General features: G+C 37.2%; 1 protein-coding gene across 9 annotated transcripts in view; it reads right to left on the bottom strand.

Moving 5' to 3' along the window:
- DMD (dystrophin) overlaps window positions 1-14,689 on the bottom strand; it is a 2,142,101-nt gene that overhangs the window by 652,841 nt on the left and 1,474,571 nt on the right. For all 9 annotated transcript variants that reach the window (XM_062183372.1, XM_062183374.1, XM_062183379.1 and 6 more), the window contains one exon: window positions 13,231-13,463. In XM_062183372.1, coding sequence (XP_062039356.1) covers window positions 13,231-13,463 — 233 coding nt within the window. The remainder of the gene's footprint in view (window positions 1-13,230; window positions 13,464-14,689) is intronic.

Genomic DNA, 14,689 nt, shown 5'->3' with positions numbered 1-14,689 from the left:
AGCATGGTCTAATGGTATTTTCTGCAGTAATAGGAATGTTCAATGCATGTGTCTAATACAGTAGCCACTAGCCACCTGTGACTACCAAGCATTTGAAATGTGGCCAGTATAATTGAATGAATGATTTTTAAATTTTACTTTATGTCAATTGCCACATGTGGCATGTAGATACTGCTTTAGATACACAGGTTCAGAGAATTATAGAAAACACATGTGGTTAATTAGGAAGTTATTTCTTGAGAGCAGAAGACAAAATATAAACACAATATGTTTCAACATACTAATTTACACTGTTTTCAATGACCTTTGTATGGTTATGACTATAAAGCATAATAATTGATGTCTACTGCTAAACAGTAATACTAAGTTTATTCTTTCACATTCTCACCTCCATGACATCTCTGTGATGAGAAAATTAAGAAGACAGGAAAACAATCATATCAAATTTGGCTAAGTTAAAACTGGCTAGATCCAAAGAAGAAAAATATGCATTCACTACTGGTACCCTAGCAGGCATAGCCAGCTGTGTACCCAATACCCATTCATTTTTTTTTTCTTCTACTTAAAAAAATTTGTTTTTTGAACAGCAGGGGGATGGGGGGGGAGAGAGAGAGAGAGAGAAGAAAGAGTGAATCAGAGAGCTCCTATCTGCTGATACACTCTAAGTGCCCACAGCAGCTGGGGCTGGGCAAGGCTGAAGGCAGGAGCCTGGAACTCTGTGTCTTCTACTTGAGTGGCAGAAACCCAAGTGGACCATCAGCTGCTGCCTTCCAGACTATGCATTAGCAGGAAGCCGGAACTGGAAGCAGAACCAGGACTCTTACCCAACACTCCAATAGTGGATATGGGCATCCCAAGTAGCATCTTAACCCCTGTGAAATGCGGGTCCCCCTTCTTCCATTTTGCAACACAAACACTGTATGTGGAAGCAGGGCAGGCATTTTGAGATCATTGGAAAGAAAGCGATACAAGGATGACTTGGGATGAGAAAGGACAGATGGCTTTGTGGAGACTGTACTAACCCTGGCATGCATAATTCTGGAGATGTTGCTCTTTGAGGGAAAGAAACTCTGTTCTGGAGTTTGACTATGTACACACAGCTAAACACAATCTTAAGGTTATTAGAAGAAAGTCTTACTTCTAATATCCTTAGGAGTATCTAAAATTATCATTGATATTATTTGATGTAGTAAATCTAATTCCCAGGAGCCTTTTATTCACCACTGACCAAAGTCAGACATAGATCATGCTGCACGTAGCAGTAAAACTAAGCATAAATATGAACATTGCTCTATAACAGATTGTTCAGTTCCAAATGCTAAGTAACACTCGTCACTCATGAAGGTAAATACACAATATTTATATATCTTTAGTTGCTATGGCAACAGAATACTATGTCTGCCTTAAAGGAAATTTAAATTCATTTCAAGGGTCAAAACATAAACATGTAAAATATTAAATAATAATAAATATTTTATGAAAGAATTTTAAGATGACAGAAGCGGCCTTACCAGAAAAGATAGTTCATGGACAGAATAATTTTGTCAGTGAATCACTGATTAAAATGACCAACAGATTGGAACGATCCAAACGAACCTCAGAAAGAAGATAGAAACAGGCCTAAAAGTATTCAAATGCTCCGCCAAACCGACCTTCTATTTCTAATCATTACAATTAAGTATAAGGGGTGGGAAGGAGCCTTAGGTTGTTGGTGTGACTACTTCATTATCAGATTTACTTGTAATTCACCCCTTGAAGCGGTTGAATGGTTCTCATCTAAAAATTTTCCTAATTCTAAAAATAATGTATATCCTCATTTTGATTCAGAGAACAATTTTACTGTAAGATATCATTATCTAGAGCTTCTTCCTGCTTACATCTGCTCCTAGTAACTGTTCTCTTCTAGTGCCTAACACCCATTATATAGCTTTAAAAAAATGGAAGCAACTGGAGGACATCATGTTGAGTTAAATAAGCCAGACACAGAAAGACAAATACCATGTGTTCTCCCTTTTATGTGGGAGCTAAAAAAAAAAAAAAAAAAAAGACAGAAAAAGGAAATGTTTGTGTCTATCAGTACTGCTCCAAGTATCATTTTGTAAAACTTTGTTTTATAACTTTGTCAAACCCATGTTTAAGAATGTTATACTACTGTAGTTTTAATGAATGTGATTACTTTAAAATTTACTATATATGGGTGAAATGGTCATTTTTTTCATCCAATTATTGTTGATTTCCATTGTCTGTATTCCCACTAAATGGGTCCTTTTGCTTTTCACTTGTTAGGCTTCTTATTTGATGGATTATTAAGCCTTTTTACTATAATGTATTTTTAAAATTTTGTTATTTTAAAAACTAAAAAAAAAAATAAAGGGAGAAGGAAAGATGGTAAGAGAGAGAGGGAGGGAGGGAGGGAGGAAGGGAAGATCATTATGTTCTTGGAATTGTATTTACAAATCACATGGAATCTGTTATAAACTAATTAAAATTTTAAATTAAAAATTAAAATAAATAAAAAAACAGCACTTGTGTGAATGTGGTAAAATGGTAGTCTGATTTCTGTGTTCAGTTTCTCAATGGGCACTTTTGGTTCTACCTGTGGAAGCTTCATGTGACTTTCAGTTAATATGAAATGAAATGAAACTACTGCCTCAACGAAGTAGCTTCAGATGATTTTTCCTCTCACCTCTATCTATAGTTCTGGAGGAAAAAACATGAAGGAGTTAAGTGTAAATTACTTTCTTCTTTCCAGTTTCGTAGTATAAAATCAACTCAATTTATCTGCAGTAGTCTCCATTTTTCCATGAGTGAAACCCTGCAAGACACCAGTGGAAGCCTTTTCCATCTTAACTACCTTCCACGGTAATTCATGAAGTTTGTTGTACTTTCACAGGTATGAAAACAAAACTAGCACGGATTTCTTTTTCTTTCCCAATTTTACGGTTAGAAGATTTGATCTTGCTGTAGATCTTAACCTCAGCATATAATTTTTTTCTTTCTTTATTCAGAACTCTTTGTCACTTAAAAGAAACATTTTCACTTTTTTTTTTACAGGCAGAGTGGACAGTGAGAGAGAGAGAGACAGAGAGAAAGGTCTTCCTTTGCCGTTGGTTCACCCTCCAATGGCCGCTGCGGCCGGCGCACCACGCTGATCTGAAGCCAGGAGCCAGGTGCTTCTCCTGGTCCCCCATGCGGGTGCAGGGCCCAAGGACTTGGGCCATCCTCCACTGCCTTCCCAGGCCACAGCAGAGAGCTGGCCTGGAAGAAGGGCAACCGGGACAGAATCCGGCGCCCAGATCAGGACTAGAACCCGGTGTGCCGGCGCCACAAGGTGGAGGATTAGCCTGTTGAGCCACGGCACCGGCACATTTTCACTTCTCTGTGGTATATCTGAACTTCTAGTCTCATTACTCTTGGGCTTTGGGCTGTATGAAAATGAAATAAGGGTTACTTCAACACAAGCACTATGGTATCTCAGCAGAAGATCTGATGTCAGAGATGGCTACCAGGTTATTAATGGGTGGATGCTGTAGATGATATGGTTACCTGGGACATCTCCCACCCAGGACAGAGAGGGATGGTGTGAGATATCCTCGTGCTACTCAAAATGGTGCACAATTTAAGACTTATGATTGATTTCTGGAATTTTCCATTTAATATTTGCAGGCCACAGGAAGCAAAACTATAGACAAGGGAAGAGAATTATATATGCTTTTGCCTCAAGCCTTCCCCACAGATTTATTAGTTCTAGTTAGAGGATTTAAAAATAATTTTATTTTTTAAAAATTATTTATTTGAAAGGCAGAGTGACAGAGAGACAGACACACACACACACACACATACACACAGATATTCTGTTGGCTCACTCTCTAAATACCTACAATAGCCAGGACAGGGTTAGGCCAAAGCCAGTGGCTGGGAACTCCATCTGGGTCTCCCATGTGGGTGGCAGGAACTCAAACACCTGAGCCATCATCTGCTGCCTTCTAGGCACATTAGCACACATTGAACACAAATTAAAATTATATTGGTGGGTTAAATCTATTATTGTAAAGTTTATTTTGCTTTCATACTGAAGGGAGAATGTGCCAGGTTGCCAGGTAAATCAGTCATTCTATTTCTGAGATAAAAATACAGAATATAGCCTTCCCTTGAGTTAATAATAGGAGATGTGTAATTCTTGAATATGATGCCACTTATTCACACAAAATATAAAGATAAAGGAACTTGGAAACATTTATGAGTTGCTAAAATTATATTTAAAAGTATTTACATAAATCTAATAGCAAAAAAAGAAATGGACTCAAATAACTCTAGAAACTCTAGTAATATATTTAACGAATTCATAAAGCATCATAACATAGTCAAAAATCACTTCTCTTTGAAAAACAATGCGGCTATGATCACCTTGGTAATTACTGATCAATTAGCTTAATTTATGAAATGTCAAAACACTAAAACATGTAAAAAATCAATTTTAACTTTTAGATTATCAAATAAAAATTGACACCTGGAAAGAGAAATATAGATTAGTTTTCTTTTCTATGAGAAAGGCAGGCAAATATTTACAAGAAGAAAAAAATGACTGATTCATTCATTTATTCTGACATGTTTATTGTAAACATGAGAGTGCATTTTTGGTCTTGTGGCATTGATTGCCTTGTGCTCTTGATGCTTTCCTGATAGAGGATATACTCTATAGTTGGAAACTATACCATTCTTATTTTGAATCTCTATAGGCAGAAACACTTTAACCAGGAAGTGTTAAATAACTAATAAGTGAATGAAAACTGAGTTATATGCCAAAAATCCTTAAAAGGCAGTCAGTATATTTTAAAGGGGTCTCCAAAGTAGGTATTTCAGGGAGGAAAGACAATATTAAGTAGTATTTACATACTTTAGCACCTGTTCCTACGCTTGATCTTAGCCAAAAGGCTGAGAAATAATAAAAGCCTGCTCCTCCAAAGTCCCACAGAATTAGGGAGAGGTAATCCCCTACCCAAGGAATCGAGATCTGTTGCCAGTAGAAGAAAGCATGCTGAGCAGCCAATAGACAACAAAGTCATCTGAATTTAGGCAAGAATGTGCGGGCTAGGAAGGACAGATTAAATAAAGGATGAGACTTGTGGGAGGTGATCATTGTGACCTAAGAAGCCAGTCCATCTACTCCAGTTTATATCTATGTATCTATATATATACTAATTACATAAGTGACAGTCTTTAACAAATTCATAGAAATTATACATTATCTTACAATTCCCTTTGTCCAAGTACTTTATATATACAATGTATACGAGAGTACTTCAGAAAGTATATAAAGTTGTATACATGTATAGTATGCAACTTTAATGTAACTGTATTATATATAGAAAATGTAAATAAAAGCACAAAAATACATTTTACTAATAGTGATCTGTCACCACTGCCTTATTTCATTTTCAATTATTCACTGTCCTACACAAGGAAAGAAACTTTAAATCCAAACTCTTACTCCATTGTCTCTTTACAACTTTGTTTTCTAGTAGTCCCCTGCCTGCCCCTAGCATGCTTTGTAACATGGGTTTTCAAAGGCAATTTGCTTAATGAAGGAAAGCAAGAAAACACAACATGAGCCTAACATTAACATTAACATTAGCTAACATTACCCAAACATAAAAGGTATTAAGAAGAATTGACACTTTGATATACTACAACTTCAACTACAGACTTTAAGGCCCCAAATTTTTGGAAGCATTTCCACTGAGATCTGGTACCAGACAGGGATGCCCACTCTCACCACTGCTATTCAATATAGTACTGGAAGTCTTAGCCAGAGCCATGAGGCAAGAAAAAGACATAAAAGGGATACAAATTGGGAAGGAAGAAGTCAAACTATCCCTCTTTGCAGATGATAGGATTCTTTATTTAGGGAATCCAAAGAACTCTACTAAGAGACTATTGGAACTCATAGAAGAGTTTGGCAAAGTAGCAGGATATAAAATCAATGCACAAAAATCAACAGCCTTTGTATACACAGGCAATGCCACGGCTGAGGAAGAACTTCTAAGATCAATCCCATTCACAATAGCTACAAAAACAATCAAATACCTTGGAATAAACTTAACCAAGGACGTCAAAGATCTCTACGATGAGAATCACAAAATCTTAAAGAAAGAAATAGAAGAGGATACTAAAATTGGAAAAATCTTCCATGCTCATGGATTGGAAGACTCAATATCTTCAAAACATCCATTCTCCCAAAAGCAATTTATAGATTCAATGCAATACCAATCAAAATACCGAAGACATTCTTCTCAGATCTGGAAAACATGATGCTGAAATTCATATGGAGAAACAAGAGACCTCGAATAGCTAAAGCAATCTTGTACAACAAAAGCAAAACTGGAGGCATCACAATACCAGATTTCAGGATATACTACAGGGCAGTTATAATCAAAACTGCAAGGTACTGCTACCGAAACAGATGGACAGACCAATGGAACAGAATAGAAACACCAGAAATCAACCCAAACATCTACAGCCAACTTATATTTGATCAAGGATCTAAATCCAATTCCTGGAGCAAGGAGAGTCTATTCAACAAATGGTTTTGGAAAAACTGGATTTCCACACGCAGAAGCATGAAGCAAGACCCTTACCTTACACCTTACACAAAAATCCACTCAACATGGGTTAAAGATCTAAATCTATGACCCAACACCATCAAATTATTAGAGAACATCGTTGAAATCCTGCAAGATATAGGCACAGGCAAAAACTTCTTGGAAAAGACCCCAGAGGCAGAGGCAGTCAAAGCCCGAATTAACAAATCGGGTTACATCAAATTGAGAAGTTTCTGTACTGCAAGACAAACACTCAGGAAAGTGAAGAGGCAACTGACAGAATGGGAGAAAATATTAGCAAATTATGCAACTGATAAAGGATTACTAACCAGAATCTACAAAGAGATCAAGAAACTCCACAACAACAAAACAACCCACTTAAGAGATGGGCCAACAACCTAAATAGACATTTTTCATAAGAGGAAATCCAAATGGCCAAAAGATACATGAAAAAATATTCAGTATTCAGGATCACTAGCCATCAGGGAAATGCAAATCAAAACCACAATGAGGTTTCACCTCACCCCAGTTAGAATGGCTCACATTCAGAAATCTACCAACAACAGATGCTGGCGAGGATGTGGGGGAAAAAGCGCAATAACCCACTGTTGGTGGGAATGCAAACTGGTTAAGCCACTATGGAAGTCAGTCTGGAGATTCCTCAGAAACCTGAATATAACCGTACCATACAACCCAGCCAGCCATCCCACTCCTTGGAATTTACCCAAAGGAAATTAAATTGGCAAATAAAAGAGCTGTCTGGATTTCAATGTTTATTGCTGCTCAATTCACAATAGTTAAGGCATGGAATCAACCTAAATGCCCATCAACAGAAGACTGGATAAAGAAATTATGGGATATGTACTCTATAGAATACTATACAGCAGTAAAAAATAATGAAATTTAGTCATTTGCAACAAAATGGAGGAATCTGGAAAACATTATGCTCAGTGCAATAAGCCAGTCCCAAAGGGACAAATATCATATGTTCTCCCTGATCAGTGACAACTAACCGAGCACCAAAAAGGAAACCTGTAGAAGTGAAACAGACACTATGGAAACAATGACTTGATTATTCCTTGTCCTGACTGTCAAGGAACAACTTACTATTTTATTCCTTTTAGTATTTTTTTTCTACTTAATACCATTGGTTGAACTTTTTAACTAACACGCAATTATTCCTAGTCGTTTAAATTTAACTGAAAAGTGATCCCTGTTAAATCTAAGAGCGGGAATAAGAGAGGGAGGAGATGTACAGTTCGGGACTCTCTCTATCCTTCCTTCCCTCTTCCTGTCTTACTTTCCTTTCCTCCCTCCTTCCTTTTTTCTTTTTCCTCCTCCCATTTTCCTATTTCATTTCCCCAAAAGTCCTATTTAATAATTCTCCTCAGTGAAAAACTCTAGACATATCTTTCCCTTCATCTCACAAATTATGTCAGAAAGAGAAAACTGCTCATCACTGTTGAAACAACTTTGCTTCAGAGCCGTTTCATTTAAAATGTAATGAAGTAGAAGAAGCATTTCTTAATCTGATTTCTCTGACACTAAACTAGAAATTATATATCATACAGATATTAATTCATGATTCTAGAACATATACCTGGAGTCTCATGTATGTTTGACTTTTAAAGGTTTAATTAGCATATTTCACAACTCTTTCTCTAAAACATAATGGTTTATTATCCACTCTCTGAAATTGCGCAGTAGGGTTGCTTAGCTTCTAAAACAGCTACATTTAAAAATACTTTAAAGACTAAATTTTAATTTTTGATTTCCATGTTTTGCTTAGTATGATTCACTTAGTAAAAAATATTTTCATTTTAAGCCACAGCAGCTACTCATTTTTACAGTAAGAATTTAATTAAGCTAATGTTAATAGAGAGCAGAAACTTTTTAGCAAATAAGCAATTTTTTAATTCAAAGTCTAGAGTCATTAAAAAGCTAGCTTATTCAAATGCCATGTCCATATACCTGTTGTGGCGTCCGTATTTCATCTATTGCACATTTAAGGTTTGATCTTTGTCTCAAATTCAAAACTACTCGTTGAGGCATGGGATTTTTGGTATCTTATCTAACTTCCACTGCTTTGTCGTTAATAATTATAATCCTCAAATTCTCTTCTCTGTTAACAGTGGAACTTCCTTATCGTATTTTATTCACGTTATCCCTGAAACAATCTACATGTATTCAGAACCAATTATTGGATGTGTAAAGGTCAAACAAATGTACATGATCAGTTCTGGTACACAAATGACCTTTATTTCAGGTCTCCATGTTGCAACACTGAAGGAGATGAACCGCTTGCTTAGGTCACGATGATCACCTCCCACAAGTCTCATCCTTTATTTAATCTGTCCTTCCTAGCCCGCACATTCTTGACTAAATTCAGATGACTTGGTTGTCTATTGGCTGCTCAGCATGCTTTCTTCTACTGGCAACAGATCTCCATTCCTTGGGTAGGGGATTACCTCCCCCTAATTCTGTGGGACTTTGGAGGAGCAGGCTTTTATTATTTCTCAGCCTTTTGGCTAAGAACAAGTGTAGGAACAGGTGTTAAGTCAAAGTTGTCTACTTTCCTGTATCCAAGAGATGGGTGTATGACCTCAACAAAGGGAACTGGATTCTCTTTCAGAGTGTCCATTTTGAACAAAGTGAGATGGGTCAGAAAAGACAGACTATCCCAGCAAGCCTAGAGTAGGTTCTGCTAATGTGACGCACACGCGTGCTCAGATTTCTTTTCCTAAGCCTTGGCGTGTTGTCTTCTTGATTATTCCTGTACATTGATTATTTCATCAAGCAAAAAGTAAGAGAATGATTTATATTTCTTGTATCTAGAGAACCCTAACTGAAGAACAACTAAACTGCTTCAATGATTTTACTATCCTGCTTAAAACCCTTCTCTGGTGATCAACTCCTACAGGCTATGATCAAAATCCTGCTAGCAAGCAAAGATTCCCATTGTATAATCCCACCCCTCTCTGTTCAGTCTCCTCACTTGCTTCCTCATCTTATACTTTCTACTTCAGCCCTATGAAACCACAATTCCTGTAATATACTCTGTTTGCCATCTCAGTGACAATGACAGGCTATTCCCTCTGCCTGAATGTACATTCTCATTTCATCTAGCTGATTTTTTTTTATTTGACATGCAGAGTTAGTGAGAGAGAGAGAGAGAGAGACAGAGAGAAGGTCTTCTTTCCATTGGTTCACCCCCCAAATGGCCGCCACGGCCGGCGTGCTGCGCCGATCCGAAGCCAGGAGCCAGGTGCTTCCTCCTGGTCTCCCATGGGGTGCAGGGCCCACGCACTTGGGCCATCCTCCACTGACTTCCCGGGCCACAGCAGAGAGCAGGACTAGAAGAGGAGCAACCGGTACTAGAACCCGGTGCCCATATGGGATGTTGGCGCCACAGGCCTAGGATTAACCAAGTGAGCCATGGCACCGGCCCCTAGCCGATTCATTTTTAAAATTTACTTATTTGAGAAGAAGTAAGACAAAGCTCCGATCAGCTGGTTCACTCCTCTAATGCCCACAACACCCCATGGCTAGGATGGGGCTAAAGCTGGGAGCTGGGAACTCGATCCACATGTTCCACGTGGGTGGCAGGAATCCAATCACTGGAGTCATTGCTCTTGTCTCCCAGAACCCCCATTAGCAGGCAGCTGGAATCAGGAGGAACACCCGGAGACTGAACCCTGGCACTCCAATAAGGGAGGCATGCCTCTGTACCCACGAGGCTCAAGGTCTCAGTCTTTAACGCTTGGCCTAAGCATTTTCTTCAGGAAGATCTTCCTAGCATCTGTCCTCTTCCCTGGCATAGTTTTTCCTGAAGTAAGTCTGGAAAGAACATCACCAAGTTCAAGGGTAGAGATGGTGGCACCATACCATTTGGCTTCTAATTCTCTCACTGTCCCTTTCCTCCTTGAAAAGGTTATTTAACCTCACCAGACCTTATCTACCTCACAGTACTGTTGTTGTGAGCATTAAATAATACATAGGAAGTCCTTATGTTAATAACCGTAAGTACTAAAAATATGCTAGTTATTATTCTAAAATTTATCTCTATAGTGTTATTTTTTATTGCTTTTTTCCCCCTTCATCCTTTAACCTCTGCATTTCTGTATTGCCCAACTCTGTATTTCCTAAGCACTTAATAGTAGCTCAATAAAAGCTTGTTAAGGATATGAATAAGTAGATGTTGCTAGAATTTCTGTAGTGCATTTAGCCCTTTTGGAGTATTACCTCATATCTTATACATTAAAGGTGGGATTATTTTATTTAATAATTACATAATGGAAATATTTATTTCCTGGTATTATAATAAAATCCTTCCTACACTTAGCTCTTTTTCTTGTTCCCCTCCACACATATTTACTGATTATTTAGGGCCAGTTTACTATTTGGTGACTCAAGTTATAAGTATCAAAAACTGAAAATATCTTCATAAATTAGTTTTTTTTCCCACCATGATGAAAAATATTCCAGTTCCTTCGGTGTTATATATATAGGAAAAAGATAAATAGTACTTCCCAAAAGAGCGACCAACATTTTGGAATAATAAACACAAATTAGTTTCTACTAAGGAAGAAGCAGGACAGCATTCTTACTATTCAGCAAGAGATATACATACATATATAATGTATAAGGCATATATTATAAATTTATTATATATAAATTTTCATAAACTCATCTTTAGACATCCTGGCCTTCTGTGATCTCAGACATGGCCCTTGAACTTTTCTCAGCTAATTTTGGATTTATACTTAAAGACTATCTCTGTGAAGAGGCACTGTATTAGTTGTTCCTTCTGAAAACAATTTTTTTTGGAAAACTCTGAAGACTGGTGAGCATGTCAATGGTTTCCCTAAAGGTCATGTTCACAAACCCATCAAAAGGGAGTGTGGGCTTCCTCTTCCACTCTAGCATCTAAGAAGCCATAATTTCAATGGCAAAATAGCATATATATGTGGGAATGAATTCTCATTTTCATATAATACTATTATGTGTGATATATATATATATGTATATATATATATATTATAGTTCATACATATAGTTCTCTAAGTGTTAACTCAGCAGCAGATACCGCAAGCATTATATACAATTGGGCTTCAAACTCTAACAGACTTGGATTGAATCCTTGTTCTGCTACTAAGTAAGAGTGCAACGTCTACAAGCTTTGGTTGCTTTTTCTGGAAAATATGGCTATAATTATTGGTCATAATGTAGTAGTAAAGCAAACTTTCATATACACATAATATGTACATATTTTATATACACACACATATATAGGTTCCTCCATAGTCAATGAGATTTTCATCCTGGGAACCTCGTACCAAGAATAGGAAACCAAGATCCAGAGAACGACTTGAACACAATCATGTTACTTGCCAATGTCAAAGACAGGTCATAGTCACTTTAAAATCAAGTTGTTTGATATCAAATTCTTTTTGTTCTCAGTAAACTGCTAAAGTTCATTTTAAAAAAATTCCTGGGGCTGGTGTTATGGTACAGTAGGTGAAGTTGTGACCTGTGATGCTGCCATTCCATGTGGGCACCAGTTTGAATCCCAGCTGCTCTACTTCTAATCCAGCTTCCTGCTAATGTGCCTGGGAAGGCAGTGGAAGAATGGCCCAAATACTTGGGCCTTGCCACCCAGGTTCTTGGCTTTGGACTGGCCTGGCCCTAGCCATTGCAGCCATTTTGGGAGTGAACTAGAGAATGGAAGATTTTGATCTCTCTCTCTCTCTGTCTTTAAAATTAATAAATCTTTTAATAAATGAAATTCCCCTCACTTTGACTGTCTTGTTTTTTCAAAGGTTAGTTCTGTAATATCTAAGCACCTTTACCACAATTTACTATTTCTTTAGAAAGGCTTGAGAGCTTTTACAAATGAAGTGACTATAGTGTATAAAACTTTCAAAATTATTTCCTTATCTATTGAGAAATATGAAAGATAGTCTATTTATTCTAGGCAGGTAAACTACTTTATGAATTCTTATATTTCTAGATGATATCATGCTTTTACCAAAAGGATTCTAAAGAGGCTAAAAATATAGTATTTCTATTAAAACATGTTTCTTTGCTATGGCATCACAAAACTGTCAATAGTGAGATCTAGGCTATTTCTAAATATCTTATGCTTTACTACATTTTCTTTTTTATTTGCGGCTAACTTTCAGCTTCCTTGTCACTGGAGTAAGAACATTGCCAAACAACTCCAAAGAGTGGGTAATAGCCAATCTCCAGATTATTATATTTGATTCTGCAATACATTATGGCTGCGTAGTGTCAAAACAAACAATTTCAATATCAACAGTTGCACTGAGCTATTTGGTACAAAATAGATTTTAAAAATACTAGTTTTGTAGTGAATTTAAGCCAACTATGCTTGTAAGCTGTGTGCTTTTTTTCCTTTTTAATTTATGGCTACTCCAGATAATTGCATTAACTCACTTTCTTAATCATACTTGGGCTGAATAGAAAAGACAAAGTAGTGTGTTTGCTGACAACAACAACAAAGAACTGCCTAAAACCGGTGGGATATTGTCTAGGCTGCTCAGTTGGCCTGTGGGAAATCTTCACTCTCAAGAAATAGTTCTGCCAGCTTTTATCCTTTTCACCATACCTTCTGTTTGATGATCATCTCGTTGATGTCTTCAAGATCACCCACAATCACTTGCTGCGATTTTAAAACTCGATCAAACAGAGAAAGCCAGTCGGTAAGTTCTGTCCAAGCACGGTTGAAATCTGCCAGAGCAGGTACCTCCAACAACAAGGAAGATGGCATTTCTAGTTCGGAGAGGGTGATTTCCTTGGTAACCACAGTTTGTGTCACCAGAGTAACAGTCTGACTAGGAGCTAAAATATTTTTTTTTTACAAAAAGGAAAAAAAGAAAAAAAGAGAAAAATTAGAAACATAAACTAAAAGGCCAATTTCAGTAACAACAAATCAATTGTAATTGGAGGGCTACAATCTGAGCCAAACTATTATTTATGACATTATACTTGCTTCTAAAAATATAGTTACTTTATATGCTAATACATGTTAGGAAACTTGAGAAAACTTTGTTAATGCACGTTTAACAACATCCTACGAAGTAATTTTGCTTATTCTCATACCTAGACACATAATTTAATTTAAATAAACCTTCTAAATAACAATTACATAGAATGTGAAATTGGTAAAGAAGACAGAAGTAGTCAGAGCTTTTCAGGTGAATGAGTATTACCTAATTTGTTTTATTCAACAAACACAAAAAGGCAAAACTAAAGGTTGAATAGGATCTTATTTCTGAATTCCAATTTCCTTGAATAAGAAGTGGATTACTTTGGAGGTGGACCCTAGGGAAATAAAAGTCAATAAAATGTTCTTGTTTTAGCTCTGTATTTCATACTGGGATCAGCTTAATGTATTTTTTTTTTCCTGTTCTTTCAGATGGATAGTTAAGTAGCTAGTACTGAAGAAAACCCAAGGTACTCTGTTTATGGACAATGTCAGCTCACCAAGTTTTTCTATTTGGATATGAAGCACTGCTTCAGGGCCATTAAGAATCTTGATGCTGATAGTGTTAAGCGCTGTAGTGCAAGACACTACTTAGTAATGGTTAGGATCTGAAATGCTGGAGCGGAAATCCCTGATAGAGAATTCTGCTTTCTGGCTGAGGAATTTCAGGATCTTTTTCTCTTCTCAGTAAACAAAGAATAATAATAGGGCACATGTCACATAGGGTGGGTGAGTTGATTCTGTGACTAATACAAGCAACCACACTGTCAAATTAACAGCCACCTTATCATCTTCACAACAGTATTACTAGCACTGTGCCTGATACTTGCAGGTCATCAATAATGTCAGGTGTTACTGTTTTTTATAAACGACTCGCTAAAAAGAAAACACAGGGATGAACAAATAGGGTGAGCAATTGGAGGAAGAGTTGCGAATGGGAACTATTTGGGCAAAACTCACAGGTCTGCGTGCGGCTCTGTACTGCCTGGCTGCCCTGGCTGGTGTGAGCAGATAGTGACTAACAGTCCACAGCTGGGTGACCAGGGCTGTGTGCGCAGTGCAGGGACTGCCTAATCTGCTT

The sequence above is a fragment of the Lepus europaeus genome, chromosome X (genome assembly GCF_033115175.1).
Source record: "Lepus europaeus isolate LE1 chromosome X, mLepTim1.pri, whole genome shotgun sequence".
Taxonomy (NCBI): Eukaryota; Metazoa; Chordata; class Mammalia; order Lagomorpha; family Leporidae; genus Lepus; species Lepus europaeus.
This window is presented reverse-complemented; position numbering and strand designations above follow the sequence as displayed.